Raw genomic sequence first — 17,659 nt, forward strand, 5'->3', positions numbered from 1 at the left:
CTGGTGCGCCAGGTTCCCCCCCACGGCTCCGCAGTGGTGCATGAGCGTGGCAAGGCGCCTGCGCTCTGCGGCTGGGGATTGGCCCGGCATGCCAGGCGGCCGAGGGCGTCTCTGCCCGCAGCGCGGCCGGGAAAGGCATGAATATTGCATGGCCTGCAGGCCGGCGTGGGAATGGCCGGCGTGGCTTCCCGGGGGGAGTGCGGTTGCCATTTTGCATTCGCTTGTTCCGGGAAGCGAACCCGGCCCGCGGCGTGGCGCCTGCCCACCCTTTCCCGCCGGCCTCGGCAGGCCGCTGGCGGATCCGTGTGGCCATGGGAGACTCCTTAGGCCAGGGCGGTGTGTGTGGGCCACGCCCCCTGCCCCCAGACTGAGCCCAGGGCACGGAGACCAATGCCACGCTCTTGGAGACACCCCCTCGCCTGCGTCCCTTCGTGGTCCAGCGGATCAGGCCCTGGCCCTCTGTGGAACCGGCTGGATTTCTCCCGGCGGCAGAGGGGAACCAACCCAGTGTACTCTCCAGGGGCTGATATGCCCGTCTGAAATTCGCCGTCCCACCTCCTGGGAGCCCAAGGGCTCGTGGGCCGGCCGAAGTGGCCCCCGTGGTGCCCGGGCTCGTGCCCAGGAGGGCTGGGTGCGTGAGCTGGCCCACCGTGGGCAGGTCATGTCTTGTGCTCTGCTACCCTCAGTCGAACCACTGGCTGGACAACGGGAGGTGCCTGAAATGCGATGGGTTTCCGAAACGCGGCGAGGGAGGGGCCCGGGGTGGGGGACGCTGTGCTGCCCTCAATGCCCCAGCGGAGAGATGGGCCCAAAGGGGTGCGGGGGGACAGCCTGGCCGTCTCTTTACCAGGCAGGTTGGTACCCACCCTGCCTTTGGAGACAGGAGCAAAGGGGCACAGGGCGGTGCAGGACGGGGCTGGCACATCGGGATGTGATCCTGGAGTGGCGGGAGCTAGGAATTCTCCTTGCCTCCCTGAGCCAGCCTGCCAGCTGCCTCAGTTTCCTATCTGTGTAGCGAGGGTCAGCCGCTGAGCCTGGCCGGACGCTGTGGCTTTGTAATGGCTGGTTTGTGGCAGCAGGGGGGGAGGTTTCTCACCCCTGTTCCCCTTGCCCCATGAGGTGCCCAGAGACCCGGGGTCTTCGCTGCTGTCTGTCTGGGCAGTCCAGCCACCCTGCCGTATACCCACGCCACCCCTGCGTCCCCTCCTGCCGGGCTCCCTGCCCACTGGTGCGCTGGGGAGAAGAGGGCTGGGTAGGGCACGGACCCGAGACTGGCGAGACCTGGGTTGCAATCTCTGCTCTGCCACAGATGTCCCGCATAACCCTGGGCAAGTCACTTAGCCGCGTGGTGCCTCAATTTCTCATCTGTGTAATGAGGATAAAGAGCCCTGTCTTGCAGGCTCAATGCACGGGTGTGGGGGGCCGGGTGCACAGAAGGTACAAAGCTTTTCCATTCCAGCAGCCAAGGCCCGGGCGGGGCGGGGGAGCGCGGTTCGGACGGGGCGGAGGAGGGGTGGCAGCCGAGCCTCTGCGGCGGGAGGCGGGTTTGGCAAAGCCCATCTGCTTTCGCAGCCAGGAGCCTGGTGCCCGCCCTGACCAGGCGAGCCAGGGAGACTCCCACGCATGCCTGGTGCCCCCGGGGAGTGCTCCTGGTTGGCACCCCCCTCGTTAGCCAGCTGCCCAGCTCTCTAGGGGCAGCGGCGGCATGTGCTGGGCCTGCCGGTGTCCCGGGAGGGCTGGCTGCAAGGCGGGAGCGCTGGTTCCCAGAGGCCCTTGCTGCGGCTGGCACCGGCAGAGAGGCTTATGGGAGTTTAGGCGGAGGCGGCAGGCCTGGGGCCATGGATGGGGGGGTGTCCTTCTGGGCCCGATCCGGGCAGGAGCCGAGATTCCCAGCTCCAGCCGCTGAGCCGGGCCCTGGGGCTCCCATCCCGGTGCCGGCCCAGAGAGGCGAGCGGCCTTGTGCTGCCGCGGGAATGGGGCTCTCTGCGGGGCTGCCGGGCGGGGAAAACTCCTCCCCGAGGGCCGGTTCAGCCAAGCCAGCTTCCCCCGACCCTCCTGCTGCCGCTGTGGGCTCCTAAACTCATTCTCCTGCCGTGGCTGCGCACTGCACCTTCACAAGCCTGGGCAGCAGCAGCTGAGCCCGTCCCACGGCCGGAACTAGCGGGGTAGCTCCCTCAGACGGCAGCAGTAGGGGGCTGTTACCCTCCACTGGCCCGGTCCTGCGAGAGAGGGGTGAGGCTGTCCGTGTCCACGCGGCGTGTCTGCCACTCACACACCACTGGGCCCTGATTGCCGGGAAGCGGCCGGACGCAAAGGGGGAGGCTGGCGCAGCCGGGAGCCACCGCAAAGAGCGTCACCCTGCCAGCGGCAGGTCCCGGGCGCCCGGACTCCCGGCCCTGTTGGTGTTGGCTGCCGCCGCCTCCCCTTGTCCTCGCTGGCCCTGGTTCCGTGCCACGGGGCGGCCCGCACACACCTGCTTTGACCTGGCGCAGGATTCCCACCGGAGTGAAATTCCTCAGATTCCTGGGGGGGCTCCTCCGTCTCGCCCCTTCCTAGCCAGGCCCGGGGTGGAGAAAACCAAGGAGCTCCGGGCTGGGCCAGGCGGCGGCGCCCACAAGGGTGCCAGTGGGGGGGCTGCCCCCCACACCCCAGCCTTGCGCGGCCTCCATGCAGCGGTGCAGAGGACACGGCTCCTTGCTGGCCTGCGGCCAGAAGCCGCTTGTTGTTGCAAAATAGCCTCCCTCCCCCCGGAGCTAATGGCCATTTGTACATGATTAAGCCGGGCGCTGGCGGGCAGCCAGCCCCGCCTGAACACTGTGTGCGCAGACAAACAATTGCTGCAGGCGCGCCGGACAGCGGGCAGGACCTCGCCGCAGGTACGGGGGGCCTGGGAGTGGAGCGTCGTCCTGGTCACGGCTGTGCCGCGCCCCAGCTGGCCCCACCTGAGGCCCGGCGCTGGGGCTCCCGCTCTCGTTCGCCGGCCCCGAGTCCTTCGCCCGGGGTGCAGCCGGGGTGCAGGGACTGTCCCCCATCTCCCCTGCGCCCAGCTCTGGGGAGGTGCCTGGGCGGGCCGGTGAGCTGCTGTCCGCTGTAGCACCCGGGATCCGCATGGGCGCTGCCTCCCGGAGGGACTTGGTAACACGCAGGTTCTCTGGGGATTGCTGGGTGCTCTCTGAACGTGGCGCGGGTGGGGTGAGAGCCGGGCAGTGGCTGGGGGGTTGTAGTGGGGGTGGGGGTGGGGTTAAAACTGCAGTGACTACGTGCCTCATAACTTCCCCATAAGGCCTGACAGGGCTGTTTTCCCTTCTGGGGAAACTGAGGCATGGAGGCTAAGGGATCTGCCCAAGGCCACACAGGGAGGCTGTGGCAGAGGGGACTGACTCCTGGTCACCAGGGGGCCAAGCGAGTGACCAAGTGCCTCATAACCTCCCCATAAGGCCTGAGAGGGCTCTTTTCCCTTCTGGGGAAACTGAGGCATGGAGGCTAAGGGATCTGCCCAAGGCCACACAGGGAGGCTGTGGCAGAGGGGACTGACTCCTGGTCACCAGGGGGCCAAGCGAGTGACCAAGTGCCTCATAACCTCCCCATAAGGCCTGAGAGGGCTCTTTTCCCTTCTGGGGAAACTGAGGCATGGAGGCTAAGGGATCTGCCCAAGGCCACACAGGGAGGCTGTGGCAGAGGGGACTGACTCCTGGTCACCAGGGGGCCAAGCGAGTGACCAAGTGCCTCATAACCTCCCCATAAGGCCTGAGAGGGCTCTTTTCCCTTCTGGGGAAACTGAGGCATGGAGGCTAAGGGATCTGCCCAAGGCCACACAGGGAGGCTGTGGCAGAGGGGACTGACTCCTGGTTACCAGGGTGCCAGGCCCGTGTCTTACCCAGCAAGGCTCCTGTGTCTGAGGACAGAGCCAAGCTCACACATACGCCATGTTTGCCCGCTGTGCATCTCCCAGCTCGCACGGGGCAGGGTCGTGGGGTTGCTCCCAGGGCTGCCTGCTGGGGCCCGGCTGGGATCCCCGCTGCCCAGCGTCTGTGGGGGACGGGGGAGTGCTGGCGGGCAGATCAATTCGGGAAGGGAGCCCAGGGCCAGGGTCGTGGGTCAGCCCCCAGGACTGGGAGGAGTTTGGGGCGGGTGGGGCAGGCAGGTCGTGGGAGCAGGACAAGTCCGCGTGCCACTACCGGAGCCGCCCTCCTCCTCCTCCGGCCCCTCCCGGCCTCCGATCTCCGGGCCTGTTTCCGGAGTTGCTTCTGGGCCGCGCTGGAATGTTGGGGCTGGGCTACCCATGGGCACCACGGGGGTGGGGGAGAGCCCTGTGTGGTTGGAGCATTGTGTGTGTGTGGGGGGGTGGCACACCCGTGTGGTCTGCCAGCAGTGCATGGGGGGGGGGTGTCAGTTCTGGAGGGGGAGGGAGCAGCCAAGCAAGCCGGCCTTACGGGAGCGGTGCCAGCTGACTTGGGTGGCACCCAGCTCCCTGGGCAGTGGGCGGAGATGGCAGAGAGGTGCCAGGGCCGGGTAGTAGCACCAGGGCATGAAGCCAGGGGCAGCGTGTCTCCCGCCCTGGCACCTGGGAACCTCCTGCAGCTGCTCCTGCCACGCACCCTCCCTCTGGGCCCATACACCTGCCCTAGCCCAGCCTCTTGTGGGGCCGGTGGAGCAGCGTGGGGCTTCCAGAGCTCAGGGTCTGTAGGCCCTTGGTGTTCCCTCTGCTTTTTGCCACCAGTGTGCGGAATACATTTTGTTCACTGCACCGAGCCATGCGCAGATGTGCACCACCTGCTGGCGGTAGGCGCTCTGCTCCTCAGCTCGGTGACACTGGACTGTCTCCTGGGTGGCCGCCCAAGTGCTCAGCTTCTTGGCACGTGCCCTGGCTGGGCCCTGAGTTCCTACGGGGAGGAGAGGAAAACGGGGCAAGTCCCCACCCCGCTCCATGCCGGCCTCTGGGTCCACTCGCTTGTTTGGGGGCCAGCACTGACCCACTCCCTAGGAGGAGAGTGGACCCCGATCGCCGCCCCGTGCGGGGGAAGCTGACCCAGGCTTGGGGGCGTGCCCACAGCCCTTCCGCGGCCTCGTCTGTACTACAGGCGGCTGCCCCGCAAGGCCGCGGTCCCCAGGGTGCAACTCCCAAACGGTGGCCTGTGAAGCTCTGGGCCAGGTCTGTGCCCCCCCTCGGCTCCCCAGGCGAGCGCAGGACCCCCCCAACCCTGCGTTAGAGCCCCCCAGCCCACGCTGCAGATGTTGCGGCAGGTGGCTCCGTGGGGGCCCCTCCTCCCCGGGCGAGGGTAGCAACCCCCCGGTGTCTCCACAACAGGGCCGGCGGCGGGCCGGGCGCCTGCGCGAGGGCTGCAGGAATGTGGCCTTGTGCCGCCGAGCGGGCCCAGCCGGTGCCGCGGTGCTGGGCAGCCGCCGGGCAGGGGCTCCCTCCCTGTGTGGGCAGGTCGTGTTGACTCAGGGCCGGGCGGGGCCTTTTGTGTCAGTGCAAAACTATTCGGCCTCTGTCTGAGCTCCAGGGGGTCACTCGGCCCCAGCGGGCAGCCCGGCCCTGTCTGCGGGGGCCTGGCGTTGGCACAAGCGCCCCCCCCGAGCCCATCTCGTGCCCAGAGCTGTCGTGGCACGGCCCCTAGGCAGCCCCACAGGCCACCCCGGGGGGTCCTAGCAGGACCTCCCCTTCTATCCCCCCAGGTTGCTCTCTGCTGCCGCCCCCCCCCCACCAGCCTGGGCTCTCCCTGCTGGGGGGCAGCTCTGCCCACGCGGCTGGGGACTGGCTACCGGCTCGTGTCTCACCGTCTGGGGCGGGTCAGCGTCCTCCTACACCGTCTGGGGCGTTCGGCGGGGATTGCTTGGGGATGTGTCACCGGCGGGGAGAGCTCTGCCCTGGCTCCCCGGCCTCCTCGGATACCCCACCGCTGGGATGGGGGGTGCATCTGTGAGCCCCCGGCAGCGTGGCAGCTACTGCCCACGGCCCTCTGCGGCGGGTTGTGGCTGTGCACAGCAGCCCCCTTGCGCCGGCCCTGCAGGGCAGCAGGCGGCCCTGGACGGGCGTGAAGAGCCAGGAGATCTGGGTGTGATTGCCAGCCCGCCTGCCCTGCCCGGCCCGGACCCACTGCGACCTGCCCCCGCCCATCGCCCCCTCAGTGGGGACGAATCCAGGCTGGGCACTGCTGATGCTGGGTGCTCCAAAGGGAGGGGCACCCTGCCTCCGGAAGGCCATGCTGTGCCCTGAGGGGGGGGCAGCGCTCTCCACCAGATCATCACTGACACGGAGCGCGTCAGTTACCGGCTCTAGCGCATCAGTTACCTGCTCTAGCGCGTCAGTTACCTGCTCTAGCGCGTCAGTTACCGGCTCTAGCGCATCAGTTACCAGCTCTGATGTGTCAGTTACCGGCTCTAGCGTGTCAGTTACCGGCTCTAGCGCATCAGTTACCGGTTCTAGTGCGTCAGTTACCAGCTCTGATGTGTCAGTTACCGGCTCTAGCGTGTCAGTTACCGGCTCTAGCGCGTCAGTTACCGGTTCTAGCGTGTCAGTTACCAGCTCTGATGTGTCAGTTACCGGCTCTAGTGCGTCAGTTACTTGCTCTAGCGCGTCAGTTACCGGCTATAGCGCATCAGTTACCTGCTCTAGCGCGTCAGTTATCTGCTCTAGCGTGTCAGTTACAAGCTCTAGTGCGTCAGTTACCTGCTCTAGCGCGTCAGTTACCGGCTGTAGCGTGTCAGTTACCGGCTGTAGCGCGTCAGTTACCGGCTCTAGCGCGTCAGTTACCGGCTCTAGCGCATCAGTTACCTGCTCTAGCGTGTCAGTTACAGGCTCTAGTGCGTCAGTTACTGGCTCTAGCACGTCAGTTACCGGCTCTAGTGCGGCAGTTACCGGCTCTAGCGCGTCAGTTACCGGCTCTAGTGTGTCAGTTACCTGCTCTAGCACGTCAGTTACTGGCTCTAGTGCGTCAGTTACTGGCTCTAGCACGTCAGTTACTGGCTCTAGCACGTCAGTTACCGGCTCTAGTGCATCAATTACAGGCTCTAGCATGTCAGTTACCGTTTCTAGTGCATCAGTTACCAGCTCTAGCACGTCAGTTACCGGCTCTAGCACATCAGTTACAGGCTCTTGACCTGGAGCACATTGGGATTGGTCCTGCCTTGGGTGGGGGGCTGGACCTGGTGACCTCCTGAGGTCTCTTCCAGCTCTAGGATTCTGAGTTACTGGCTCTAGGGGCATGGGTCCCACCTCCTGCCGAAGCTGCGGTGAATTGCGGGAAGGCGGTGGTGCTTTGGAGGCGGCAGGAGTGCGATCCGGTGCCCCAGCCAAAAGACCCCAGCTTGCGCATTACTCGAGGGGACCTCTCCTCCCTCCGGCAGCTGGCTCCCTGCTCCCTTGCCGCCCTGGCCCCTAGCCTGGGCGTGGATTTCTAGCTCTATGATCTCGCTGGTGCTCGTGCCCTTCGCTGATCACCCGGGCAACAGGTCCCCCGGCCCCTCTCAGCCACGCCGTGAGCTAGCTCGGAACAGCCCTGTGGGCCACGGTCAAGTTGGCGGCTCTTCCCGCTGCGAGAGCCCATCAGCTTCTCGTCGGCTGGCTCGTTCGGCGGCTCGTGCGGGGCCTGGGTTTGAGCGGCGGTCGTGCTCCGCTGCCGCTGCTGCTGCCGGCCCTCGGGCTGGGTGGGGGGCATCCCTGCAAACACAGAGGCTCGGAAGCCGGGTCTTAGGAACCTAAAGCTGCTCGGGTCCCATGTCCTCAGAGGACCATCCGCATTGGGCACCTCTGAGTGCCTGGCCCAGGGTGGGGAGGAGCAGGGGGCGGCAGCGTTCCAGGCCTGGCTCCATGGCCTGGTTCCCCCCGCTGCCAGGCAAAGGGAAGCAGCTGGCAGGGGGCGGGGGGTTGTGGCCCAGGGCTGTGCTGCTCAAGCTGCTTCGAGGAGGCAGGAGGGCAGGGGCAGGGGACGGTGCCCGTCCAGTGCTGGCTGGCGAGGGTCAGAGCCGGGCTATCCCGGGAGATCGGGGGGCAGGAGAGCGTGGGGAAAGGGTGGGTTCGAATGGGCGGGACAGCCGATGCAGGGGGGCCGCCTGGCCCAGCGCGCAGGCAGGACCGGCAGCCTCACCAGGGACCTGCCGGGTGAAACCGCTGCTGTCGTGGGATTCCCAGGCTGAGCAGACGCCGAGCCCCCTCCGGCAGGGAGGGCAGCTGTAGGCAGCCCCCACTTACCAGCAGCCGCTGCTCTCCACTTTGCACTTGGAGCCGGGCCCGGCCAGCAGCCGCTGCTCTGCACTCTGCACTTGGAGCCGGGGCCCGGCCAGTAGCCGCTGCTCTCCACTCTGCACTTGGAGCCGGGGCCCGGCCAGTAGCCGCTGCTCTCCACCCTGCACTTGGAGCCGGGCCCGGCCAGCAGCCGCTGCTCTCCACTCTGCACTTGGAGCCGGGCCCGGCCAGCAGCCGCTGCTCTCCACTCTGCACTTGGAGCTGGGGCCCGGCCAGCAGCCGCTGCTCTCCACTCTGCACTTGGAGCTGGGGCCCGGCCAGCAGCCGCTGCTCTCCACTCTGCACTTGGAGCTGGGGCCCGGCCAGCAGCCGCTGCTCTCCACTCTGCACTTGGAGCCGGGCCCGGCCAGCAGCCGCTGCTCTCCACTCTGCACTTGGAGCTGGGGCCCGGCCAGCAGCCGCTGCTCTCCACTCTGCACTTGGAGCTGGGGCCCGGCCAGCAGCCGCTGCTCTCCACTCTGCACTTGGAGCCGGGCCCGGCCAGCAGCCGCTGCTCTCCACTCCGCACTTGGAGCCGGGCCCGGCCAGCAGCCGCTGCTCTCCACTCTGCACTTGGAGCCGGGCCCGGCCAGTAGCCGCTGCTCTCCACCCTGCACTTGGAGCCGGAGCCCGGCCAGCAGCCGCTGCTCTCCACTCTGCACTTGGAGAGGGGCCCGGCCAGCAGCCGCTGCTCTCCACTCTGCACTTGGAGCCGGGGCCCGGCCAGCAGCCGCTGCTCTCCACTCTGCACTTGGAGCCGGGGCCTGGCCAGCAGCCGCTGCTCTCCACCCTGCACTTGGAGCCGGGCCCGGCCAGCAGCCGCTGCTCTCCACTCCGCACTTGGAGCCGGGCCCGGCCAGCAGCCGCTGCTCTCCACTCCGCACTTGGAGCCGGGCCCGGCCAGCAGCCGCTGCTCTCCACTCTGCACTTGGAGCCGGGCCCGGCCAGTAGCCGCTGCTCTCCACTCCGCACTTGGAGCCGGGGCCCGGCCAGCAGCCGCTGCTCTCCACTCTGCACTTGGAGCCGGGCCCGGCCAGCAGCCGCTGCTCTCCACTCTGCACTTGGAGCCGGGCCCGGCCAGCAGCCGCTGCTCTCCACTCTGCACTTGGAGCCGGGCCCGGCCAGCAGCCGCTGCTCTCCACTCTGCACTTGGAGCCGGGGCCCGGCCAGCAGCCGCTGCTCTCCACTCCGCACTTGGAGCCGGGGCCCGGCCAGCAGCCGCTGCTCTCCACTCCGCACTTGGAGCTGGGGCCCGGCCAGCAGCCGCTGCTCTCCACTCTGCACTTGGAGCCGGGCCCGGCCAGCAGCCGCTGCTCTCCACTCTGCACTTGGAGAGGGGCCCGGCCAGCAGCCGCTGCTCTCCACCCTGCACTTGGAGCTGGGGCCCGGCCAGCAGCCGCTGCTCTCCACTCCGCACTTGGAGAGGGGCCCGGCCAGCAGCCGCTGCTCTCCACCCTGCACTTGGAGCCGGAGCCCGGCCAGCAGCCGCTGCTCTCCACTCTGCACTTGGAGCCGGGGCCTGGCCAGTAGCCGCTGCTCTCCACTCTGCACTTGGAGAGGGGCCCGGCCAGCAGCCGCTGCTCTCCACTCTGCACTTGGAGCCGGGCCCGGCCAGCAGCCGCTGCTCTCCACTCTGCACTTGGAGCCGGGGCCCGGCCAGCAGCCGCTGCTCTCCACTCTGCACTTGGAGCCGGGGCCTGGCCAGCAGCCGCTGCTCTCCACTCTGCACTTGGAGCCGGGGCCTGGCCAGCAGCCGCTGCTCTCCACCCTGCACTTGGAGCCGGAGCCCGGCCAGCAGCCGCTGCTCTCCACTCTGCACTTGGAGAGGGGCCCGGCCAGCAGCCGCTGCTCTCCACTCTGCACTTGGAGCCGGGCCCGGCCAGCACCCGCTGCTCTCCACTCGGCACTTGGAGCCGGGCCCGGCCAGCAGCCGCTGCTCTCCACTCCGCACTTGGAGCCGGGCCCGGCCAGCAGCCACTGCTCTCCACCCTGCACTTGGAGCCGGGCCCGGCCAGCAGCCGCTGCTCTCCACTCTGCACTTGGAGCCGGGCCCGGCCAGCAGCCACTGCTCTCCACCCTGCACTTGGAGCCGGGGCCCGGCCAGCAGCCGCTGCTCTCCACTCCGCACTTGGAGCCGGGCCCGGCCAGCAGCCGCTGCTCTCCACTCTGCACTTGGAGCCGGGGCCCGGCCAGTAGCCGCTGCTCTCCACTCTGCACTTGGAGCCGGGCCCGGCCAGCAGCCGCTGCTCTCCACCCTGCACTTGGAGCTGGGGCCCGGCAGGCAGCCGCTGCTCTCCACTCCGCACTTGGAGCCGGGCCCGGCCAGCAGCCGCTGCTCTCCACCCTGCACTTGGAGCCGGGCCCGGCCAGTAGCCGCTGCTCTCCACTCCGCACTTGGAGCCGGGCCCGGCCAGCAGCCGCTGCTCTCCACCCTGCACTTGGAGCCGGGCCCGGCCAGTAGCCGCTGCTCTCCACTCTGCACTTGGAGCCGGGCCCGGCCAGCAGCCGCTGCTCTCCACTCTGCACTTGGAGCCGGGCCCGGCCAGTAGCCGCTGCTCTCCACTCTGCACTTGGAGCCGGGCCCGGCCAGTAGCTGCTGCTCTCCACTCCGCACTTGGAGCCGGGCCCGGCCAGCAGCCGCTGCTCTCCACTCTGCACTTGGAGCTGGGGCCCGGCCAGCAGCCGCTGCTCTCCACTCTGCACTTGGAGCCGGGGCCCGGCCAGCAGCTGCTGCTCTCCACCCTGCACTTGGAGCCGGGGCCCGGCCAGCAGCCGCTGCTCTCCACTCTGCACTTGGAGCCGGGCCCGGCCAGCAGCCGCTGCTCTCCACTCCGCACTTGGAGAGGGGCCCGGCCAGCAGCCGCTGCTCTCCACTCTGCACTTGGAGCTGGGGCCCGGCCAGCAGCCGCTGCTCTCCACTCTGCACTTGGAGCCGGGCCCGGCCAGTAGCCGCTGCTCTCCACTCTGCACTTGGAGCCGGGCCCGGCCAGCAGCCGCTGCTCTCCACTCCGCACTTGGAGCCGGGGCCCGGCCAGCAGCCGCTGCTCTCCACCCTGCACTTGGAGCCGGGCCCGGCCAGCAGCCGCTGCTCTCCACTCTGCACTTGGAGCCGGGCCCGGCCAGTAGCCGCTGCTCTCCACTCTGCACTTGGAGCCGGGCCCGGCCAGCAGTCGCTGCTCTCCACTCTGCACTTGGAGCCGGGGCCCGGCCAGCAGCCGCTGCTCTCCACTCTGCACTTGGAGCCGGGCCCGGCCAGCAGTCGCTGCTCTCCACTCTGCACTTGGAGCCGGGGCCCGGCCAGCAGCCGCTGCTCTCCACTCTGCACTTGGAGCCGGGCCCGGCCATCAGTCGCTGCTCTCCACTCTGCACTTGGAGCTGGGGCCCGGCCAGCAGCCGCTGCTCTCCACCCTGCACTTGGAGCCGGGCCCGGCCAGCAGCCGCTGCTCTCCACTCTGCACTTGGAGCCGGGGCCCGGCCAGCAGTCGCTGCTCTCCACTCCGCACTTGGAGCCGGGCCCGGCCAGCAGCCGCTGCTCTCCACTCTGCACTTGGAGCCGGGCCCGGCCAGCAGCCGCTGCTCTCCACTCTGCACTTGGAGCTGGGGCCCGGCCAGCAGCCGCTGCTCTCCACTCTGCACTTGGAGCCGGGCCCGGCCAGCAGCCGCTGCTCTCCACCCTGCACTTGGAGCCGGGGCCCGGCCAGCAGTCGCTGCTCTCCACTCCGCACTTGGAGCCGGGCCCGGCCAGCAGCCGCTGCTCTCCACTCTGCACTTGGAGCCGGGCCCGGCCAGCAGCCGCTGCTCTCCACTCTGCACTTGGAGCTGGGGCCCGGCCAGCAGCCGCTGCTCTCCACTCTGCACTTGGAGCCGGGCCCGGCCAGCAGCCGCTGCTCTCCACTCTGCACTTGGAGCCGGGCCCGGCCAGTAGCCGCTGCTCTCCACTCTGCACTTGGAGCCGGGGCCCGGCCAGTAGCCGCTGCTCTCCACTCTGCACTTGGAGCCGGGCCCGGCCAGCAGCCGCTGCTCTCCACTCTGCACTTGGAGCCGGGGCCCGGCCAGCAGCCGCTGCTCTCCACCCTGCACTTGGAGCCGGGGCCCGGCCAGCAGCCGCTGCTCTCCACTCTGCACTTGGAGCCGGGGCCCGGCCAGCAGCCGCTGCTCTCCACCCTGCACTTGGAGCCGGGGCCCGGCCAGCAGCCGCTGCTCTCCACTCTGCACTTGGAGCTGGGGCCTGGCCAGCAGCCGCTGCTCTCCACTCTGCACTTGGAGCCGGGGCCCGGCCAGCAGCCGCTGCTCTCCACTCTGCACTTGGAGCCGGGGCCCGGCCAGCAGCCGCTGCTCTCCACTCTGCACTTGGAGCCGGGGCCCGGCCAGCAGCCGCTGCTCTCCACTCTGCACTTGGAGAGGGGCCCGGCCAGCAGCCACTGCTCTCCACTCTGCACTTGGAGAGGGGCCCGGCCAGCAGCCGCTGCTCTCCACTCCGCACTTGGAGCCGGGCCCGGCCAGTAGCCGCTGCTCTCCACTCTGCACTTGGAGCCGGGGCCCGGCCAGCAGCCGCTGCTCTCCACTCCGCACTTGGAGCCGGGCCCGGCCAGCAGCCGCTGCTCTCCACTCTGCACTTGGAGCCAGGGCCCGGCCAGCAGCCGCTGCTCTCCACTCTGCACTTGGAGCCAGGGCCCGGCCAGCAGCCGCTGCTCTCCACTCTGCACTTGGAGCCGGGCCCGGCCAGCAGCATCTAATAAGCTTGGGACCGGCTGCCCAAGCCTTTAAGGCACTTCCTCTCAAATGGAAACTGAGACTAGATTAGAGCAGCAGCCAGGCCGAGGCAGCGTCTCGCCAGCCTGGTGAGGATGGGCGTGTGGGTGTCGGGGCGGGGGACCTGCTGACTCAGCCCTGGCTGTAGGGGTGTAGCGGGTGCAGGGGGAAGCAGGTGACGTCTTTGCTGGGCCTAAGAGATTCTGCTGCCTGGCGGTGGAGCAGGGTTGGGGTCTCTCCTTGTGCCCCGCCCGTGAAGACGGGAGAATCGGGAGGGACCCAGCAGTCTGCAGGGAAGCCGTTGGGTTTCAGGCAGGCGGCGGGGGCGTCTCCGAGGCCTGGAGGAGTTTCTCCAGCTAGTGGAGTGCGGATGCGGGGAGACGGGCCGGGGCTGCCCAGCCTGACTCACAGCCCAGAGCGATGCACTTAGTAAAGAGCTCATGTGTGGGCGTGCCGAGCCCCGTGGCTGAACTCGAGGGGGCCTCTTGGCCAAATTGGCCCTGACGTGCATTTCGCTCAGCGGGGACGTGCCCGGCGCCGAAAGGCCGGGGGGGTCCCTGTGCATTTCAGAAAAATCCATCTGTGACTAGCAGAGCTGACCCAGGCACTGTCCCTGGCTCCCCCCTCTGCAGCCCCCCCCCAGAGCTGGGTCCCTGGCTCTCCCCTCTGCAGCCCCCCCCCCAGCTGGGTCCCTGGATCTCCCCTCTGCAGCCCCCCCCAGAGCTGGGTCCCTGGCTCTCCCCTCTGCAGCCCCCCCCAGCTGGGTCCCTGGATCTCCCCTCTGCAGCCCCCCCCAGAGCTGGGTCCCTGGCTCCCCCCTCTGCAGCCCCCCCCCAGAGCTGGGTCCCTGGCTCTCCCCTCTGCAGCCCCCCCCAGAGCTGGGTCCCTGGCTCTCCCCTCTGCAGCCCCCCCCAGCTGGGTCCCTGGATCTCCCCTCTGCAGCCCCTCCCAGAGCTGGGTCCCTGGCTCTCCCTCCTCTGCAGCCCCCCCCCCAGAACTGGGTCCCTGGCTCCCCCCTCTGCAGCCCCCCCCAGAGCTGGGTCCCTGGCTCTCCCCTCCACAGCCCCCTCCAGAACTGGGTCCCTGGCTCCCTCCTCTGCAGCTCCCCTCCAGAACTGGGTCCCTGGCTCCCCCCTACGCAGCCCCCCCCAGAGCTGGGTCCCTGGCTCTCCCTCCTCTGCAGCCCCCCCCCAGAACTGGGTCCCTGGCTCCCCCCTCTGCAGCCCCCCCCAGAGCTGGGTCCCTGGCTCTCCCCTCTGCAGCCCCCCCCAGAGCTGGGTCCCTGGCTCTCCCCTCCACAGCCCCCTCCAGAACTGGGTCCCTGGCTCCCTCCTCTGCAGCTCCCCTCCAGAACTGGGTCCCTGGCTCCCCCCTACGCAGCCCTCCCCCCCAGAACTGGGTCCCTGGCTCTCCCCTCCACAGCCCCCCCCCCAGAGCTGGGTCCTTGGCTCCCCCCTCCGCAGCCCCCCCAGGTCTGACCGTAGCCGAGGGGGGGAATGCCCAGGAGGGAGGGAACCCCCCCGGAGAGCGGATTCCGGCCAGGGGCTGGCCAGTCTGGGAGGCTCTCAGTGGAGGGTTTCTCCTGCGGTGAGGTTGCGGGGGGTAGGTTCCCTCGTGCTGCTGCTCCTCCAGGGACACCCGCCCCCCGGGGCCAGCGTGGGCCAGTGCGCCTGGGAACGACCCCCTCTGCCGCCCCCCACGCCGGCCCGGAGGAGGGATGGAGGCAAAGCCGTTCCCGCTGACGGAGCCTCCCTCCCCGCCGCCCCTTCCTCCTTCCCCTTCCCTCTCCTTTGAACCCGGCTCGGAGGAAGCGTCAGAGCCGCCCCTGGCTCGCAAACCACAACTGGAACCAGATGTGCACGCCAGCCCAGCGCGGGGAGGCCGGGAAAGCTTGAGTCATGCGTGAGGTGGGGCCCGGCCCCCGGGCGGGCGGGGGGCCCCGCTCTCCTCGTGGACCCGCAAGGCAGCGGAACACAAAGTGACCCTGCAGCCCGGCGAACCCGGGGGCGTTCGGAGGGCTGCGCCGTGGAGTTCTCCCTGGGGGTGGCTGGTTGGTGCCCGCGCCGGACCACGCGGCCTCTGGGAGCGGATGGACGCCGGCAGCCGGGGAGCGTGGTGGCGAGGGACGTGGCCGTACCGGCGTCGGCTGCCGCGGCAGGTGAGCGGCCGGGGCGCTGAGCTGGGAGGTCCCTGCCGAGTGGGGAGGGGCAGTGTTTGGGCAGCAGCCTCCGGTGTGTGGCGGGGGGGGGAGAGCCCCCTCCGGACTTTTAGCCTCTGCCTTGGGTCGGGAGAATGGTTCTCTTCAGGGTCCCCGTCGGGCCTTCGGGGCCTGGACGCCTCCCCCCGCTCAGCGTATCTACCCTCAGGCTGTCCCACGGAGACTAGCGCCTCATCTGGGGAAACCGAGGCACAGAGCGGCTGCCTGACCTCCTCCCAGTCAGGCGGTGCAGGGAATTGCAGCCCACCCTCCTGATGGGGCCTCCCCGGTTGGGGTTCGCGTGGGGCTGCGGGGTCAGGGCCACCATTACGGGGGTGCGGGGGGGGGCGTGGGGCTGGAGCAGGTGTTGCTGCCACACCAAGCCCCGGCGCACCCTCTGCCAGCGCGCTGTCATCGCCATGACGACCTGCAGCAGTTGGGGGGCTTGGGGCGGGGGGGCACGGGGGTGCTCAGTCAGGAGCTTGCTCGGGGCACAGTGCATTATGGGACAGCGAGGAGTGGTGCGGGTGGGGGGCCAGGTCTCTGCGAACACGCTGTGTGGCCGGGGGGGGCTAACTTTTAGAGACAGGATTGCCTAGTGGTCAGAGCACTAGTGGGCCGCCAGAGACCTGGGTTCCAGTCCTTGCTCTGGCAGAAGCGGCCGTGGGTGGGTCACCTCTTGTCTCCGCCGCACGGGGCTGGGCGGCCCTGAATACGGTGAGGGGGGCCCAGGGACTGTGGGGGCCAGCCACACCCCCCCAGGACGGTGACACGAGGCTTTGCGCCGGCTGGGGAAGGCAGCCGGACTCCCGGCAGCTCCGACGTGTCTCCCTGAGGGCTGGGCCGTGCGAGACCCGACTGCACGTCGGAGCCAACAGGCGGCGCCTTGGCCCCGCCCCTTTTCCCCGCCTTCCTCCCACCGCCCCCTAGTGCCCACGGGGGTGCACTGCGCTGCCTCCCTCGCGCTCTGCTCAGCCGCCGTCCGGGCCTGCCCCTACGGGGGCCACACGCGTCCGCACGCGTCCCCTCCTCCGGGTCACTCAGACACCCACCCTCCGGCCAGTTGCAGGCAGACCCCCCGGCCTCCCGCCCCTCACGGCCCCAGCTCCAGCCAGGGCGGGAGTCGGGGGCCGATGTCCCCATGGTGCCTGCGGGCGTCGGTTGTCCCCCGGTGTGCGCGGCGTACGGAAGGCAGGGGGCGTGGGGTGGGGTGTTCTCTTTGGGGCAGGGGCGTTGGGCTGCCTGTGTACAGCGCCGAGCACAGGACGGCAGAGTCCATAAGGACGAGGGGAAGGCGGGACGGGGAGAACGCGGCGGCACCGACCTCTGCCTGGCCGTGGGGTGTCGCCGTGGGGTGCAGGGACGGGCGTCGAAGGGACAGGAAGTCAAGTCCTGTCATGAGGCGTCGGGAGCCCCGTAGGGCGTGGGCCTGGGCGGCTCCCTAGTGGGTCGGAGCTCCCACTAGAGCGTGACCCACGGAGCTTCGTGGCAGGGGTGCACCGGGGCTGCCTGAGGCTGGCAGAGGGAGGTGCCCTTTGGGTCCATTATTCCATCCAACTCTGGGTAGAGCTGGCACCGCCCACCGCCAGCCATGGGGTCCTAACTCCCCTGGGCTCGGATCCAGGCTGCCCCCCCGTTCCCCCACCCCCACGACGCTCCCCATGCTGATCCCGAAGCCCAGCGGGGGAGCTGCTGCCCCGGCTCTTTCAGGCGGCTTCCCCCCCCCCCCCCGGTGCGCCCCGATGCCAAGCCCTCCAGCCAGGCGGCGGGTGATAAGGCCCAGACGGGCCGCCCCTCCGTCTGTTTGCACAGGAGCCTTTGGAACCGGGACGGGTGACCTAGTTTGTTGTTGTATCTGCCTCCCCCCCATCCTGTGCGTTCCCAGCCCCCTCGGCCTCCCGCCTTGGCTCAGCTGGGCCGGGTTCTGGCTGCCCTGCCCTCTCGGGCCGCGGAGGGGGAGGCCCAGCCCGCGGCGGGGCGGTGTGCGTGTGTGTTATCCTTGGACGGCCGCGCGCACGAGGAGGGACGCGGGGGGAAGAGAAGCTGCACGAATGGGTTGGAACTTGGGCGGGTGGGAAGGAGAAAACCCTCGGAGCAGTCCCGGCCGCCTCGGCTCTGCACTCGGACGCCCCCCCTCCCCCGACCTGCGGCGCTGCCTCGGTTTCTCCCTCCGCCGGCGGGACTCCCAGCCCCCCGGGCCCGGCTCTCCCTCTCTGCTGGGGGGGAAGCGCGCCCGCCAGCCTGCGCCCCAGCTGCCCCGGGACCCTCCCGCGCCCCAGCCCCCGTGGATGTAGCCGGCGCGGCGGCCGAGCGGAGCCGGATGGATTTCGGGAGTGTCATGAGACAGGTACGAGCTGCCCAAAGGGGAAGCGCCTCCGGGCAGGCGGGAAGGGGATGGGAGCGGCAGGCTGGGACGCGGGGCAGCGATTGCCGGAGGAGAGTGCGGGGCTGGGACGCCCGCCCGTGCTCAGCGGCTCCCTGGA

At 69.5% G+C, this 17,659-nt stretch overlaps 1 protein-coding gene across 12 annotated transcripts in view; it reads left to right on the plus strand.

The window, feature by feature from the left end:
* TNS1 (tensin 1) overlaps window positions 1-17,659 on the plus strand; it is a 241,298-nt gene that overhangs the window by 65,552 nt on the left and 158,087 nt on the right. The window contains exon 1 of one of the 12 annotated variants that reach the window (XM_075933007.1): window positions 2,846-2,876. The exons of 9 other annotated variants lie outside the window; for them this stretch is intronic. Coding sequence is in view for 2 of the 3 variants with exons in the window: in XM_075933001.1 (XP_075789116.1) it covers window positions 15,069-15,137 (69 nt within the window). In the remaining variant the exon portion in view is untranslated. Of the gene's footprint in view, window positions 1-2,845; window positions 2,877-14,878; window positions 15,138-16,932; window positions 17,524-17,659 lie in introns of those variants that run through there. 2 more of the 12 variants (XM_075933001.1, XM_075933002.1) reach the window with 2 other exon arrangements.

This window comes from Pelodiscus sinensis, chromosome 7 (genome assembly GCF_049634645.1).
Source record: "Pelodiscus sinensis isolate JC-2024 chromosome 7, ASM4963464v1, whole genome shotgun sequence".
Classification (NCBI taxonomy): domain Eukaryota; kingdom Metazoa; phylum Chordata; order Testudines; family Trionychidae; genus Pelodiscus; species Pelodiscus sinensis.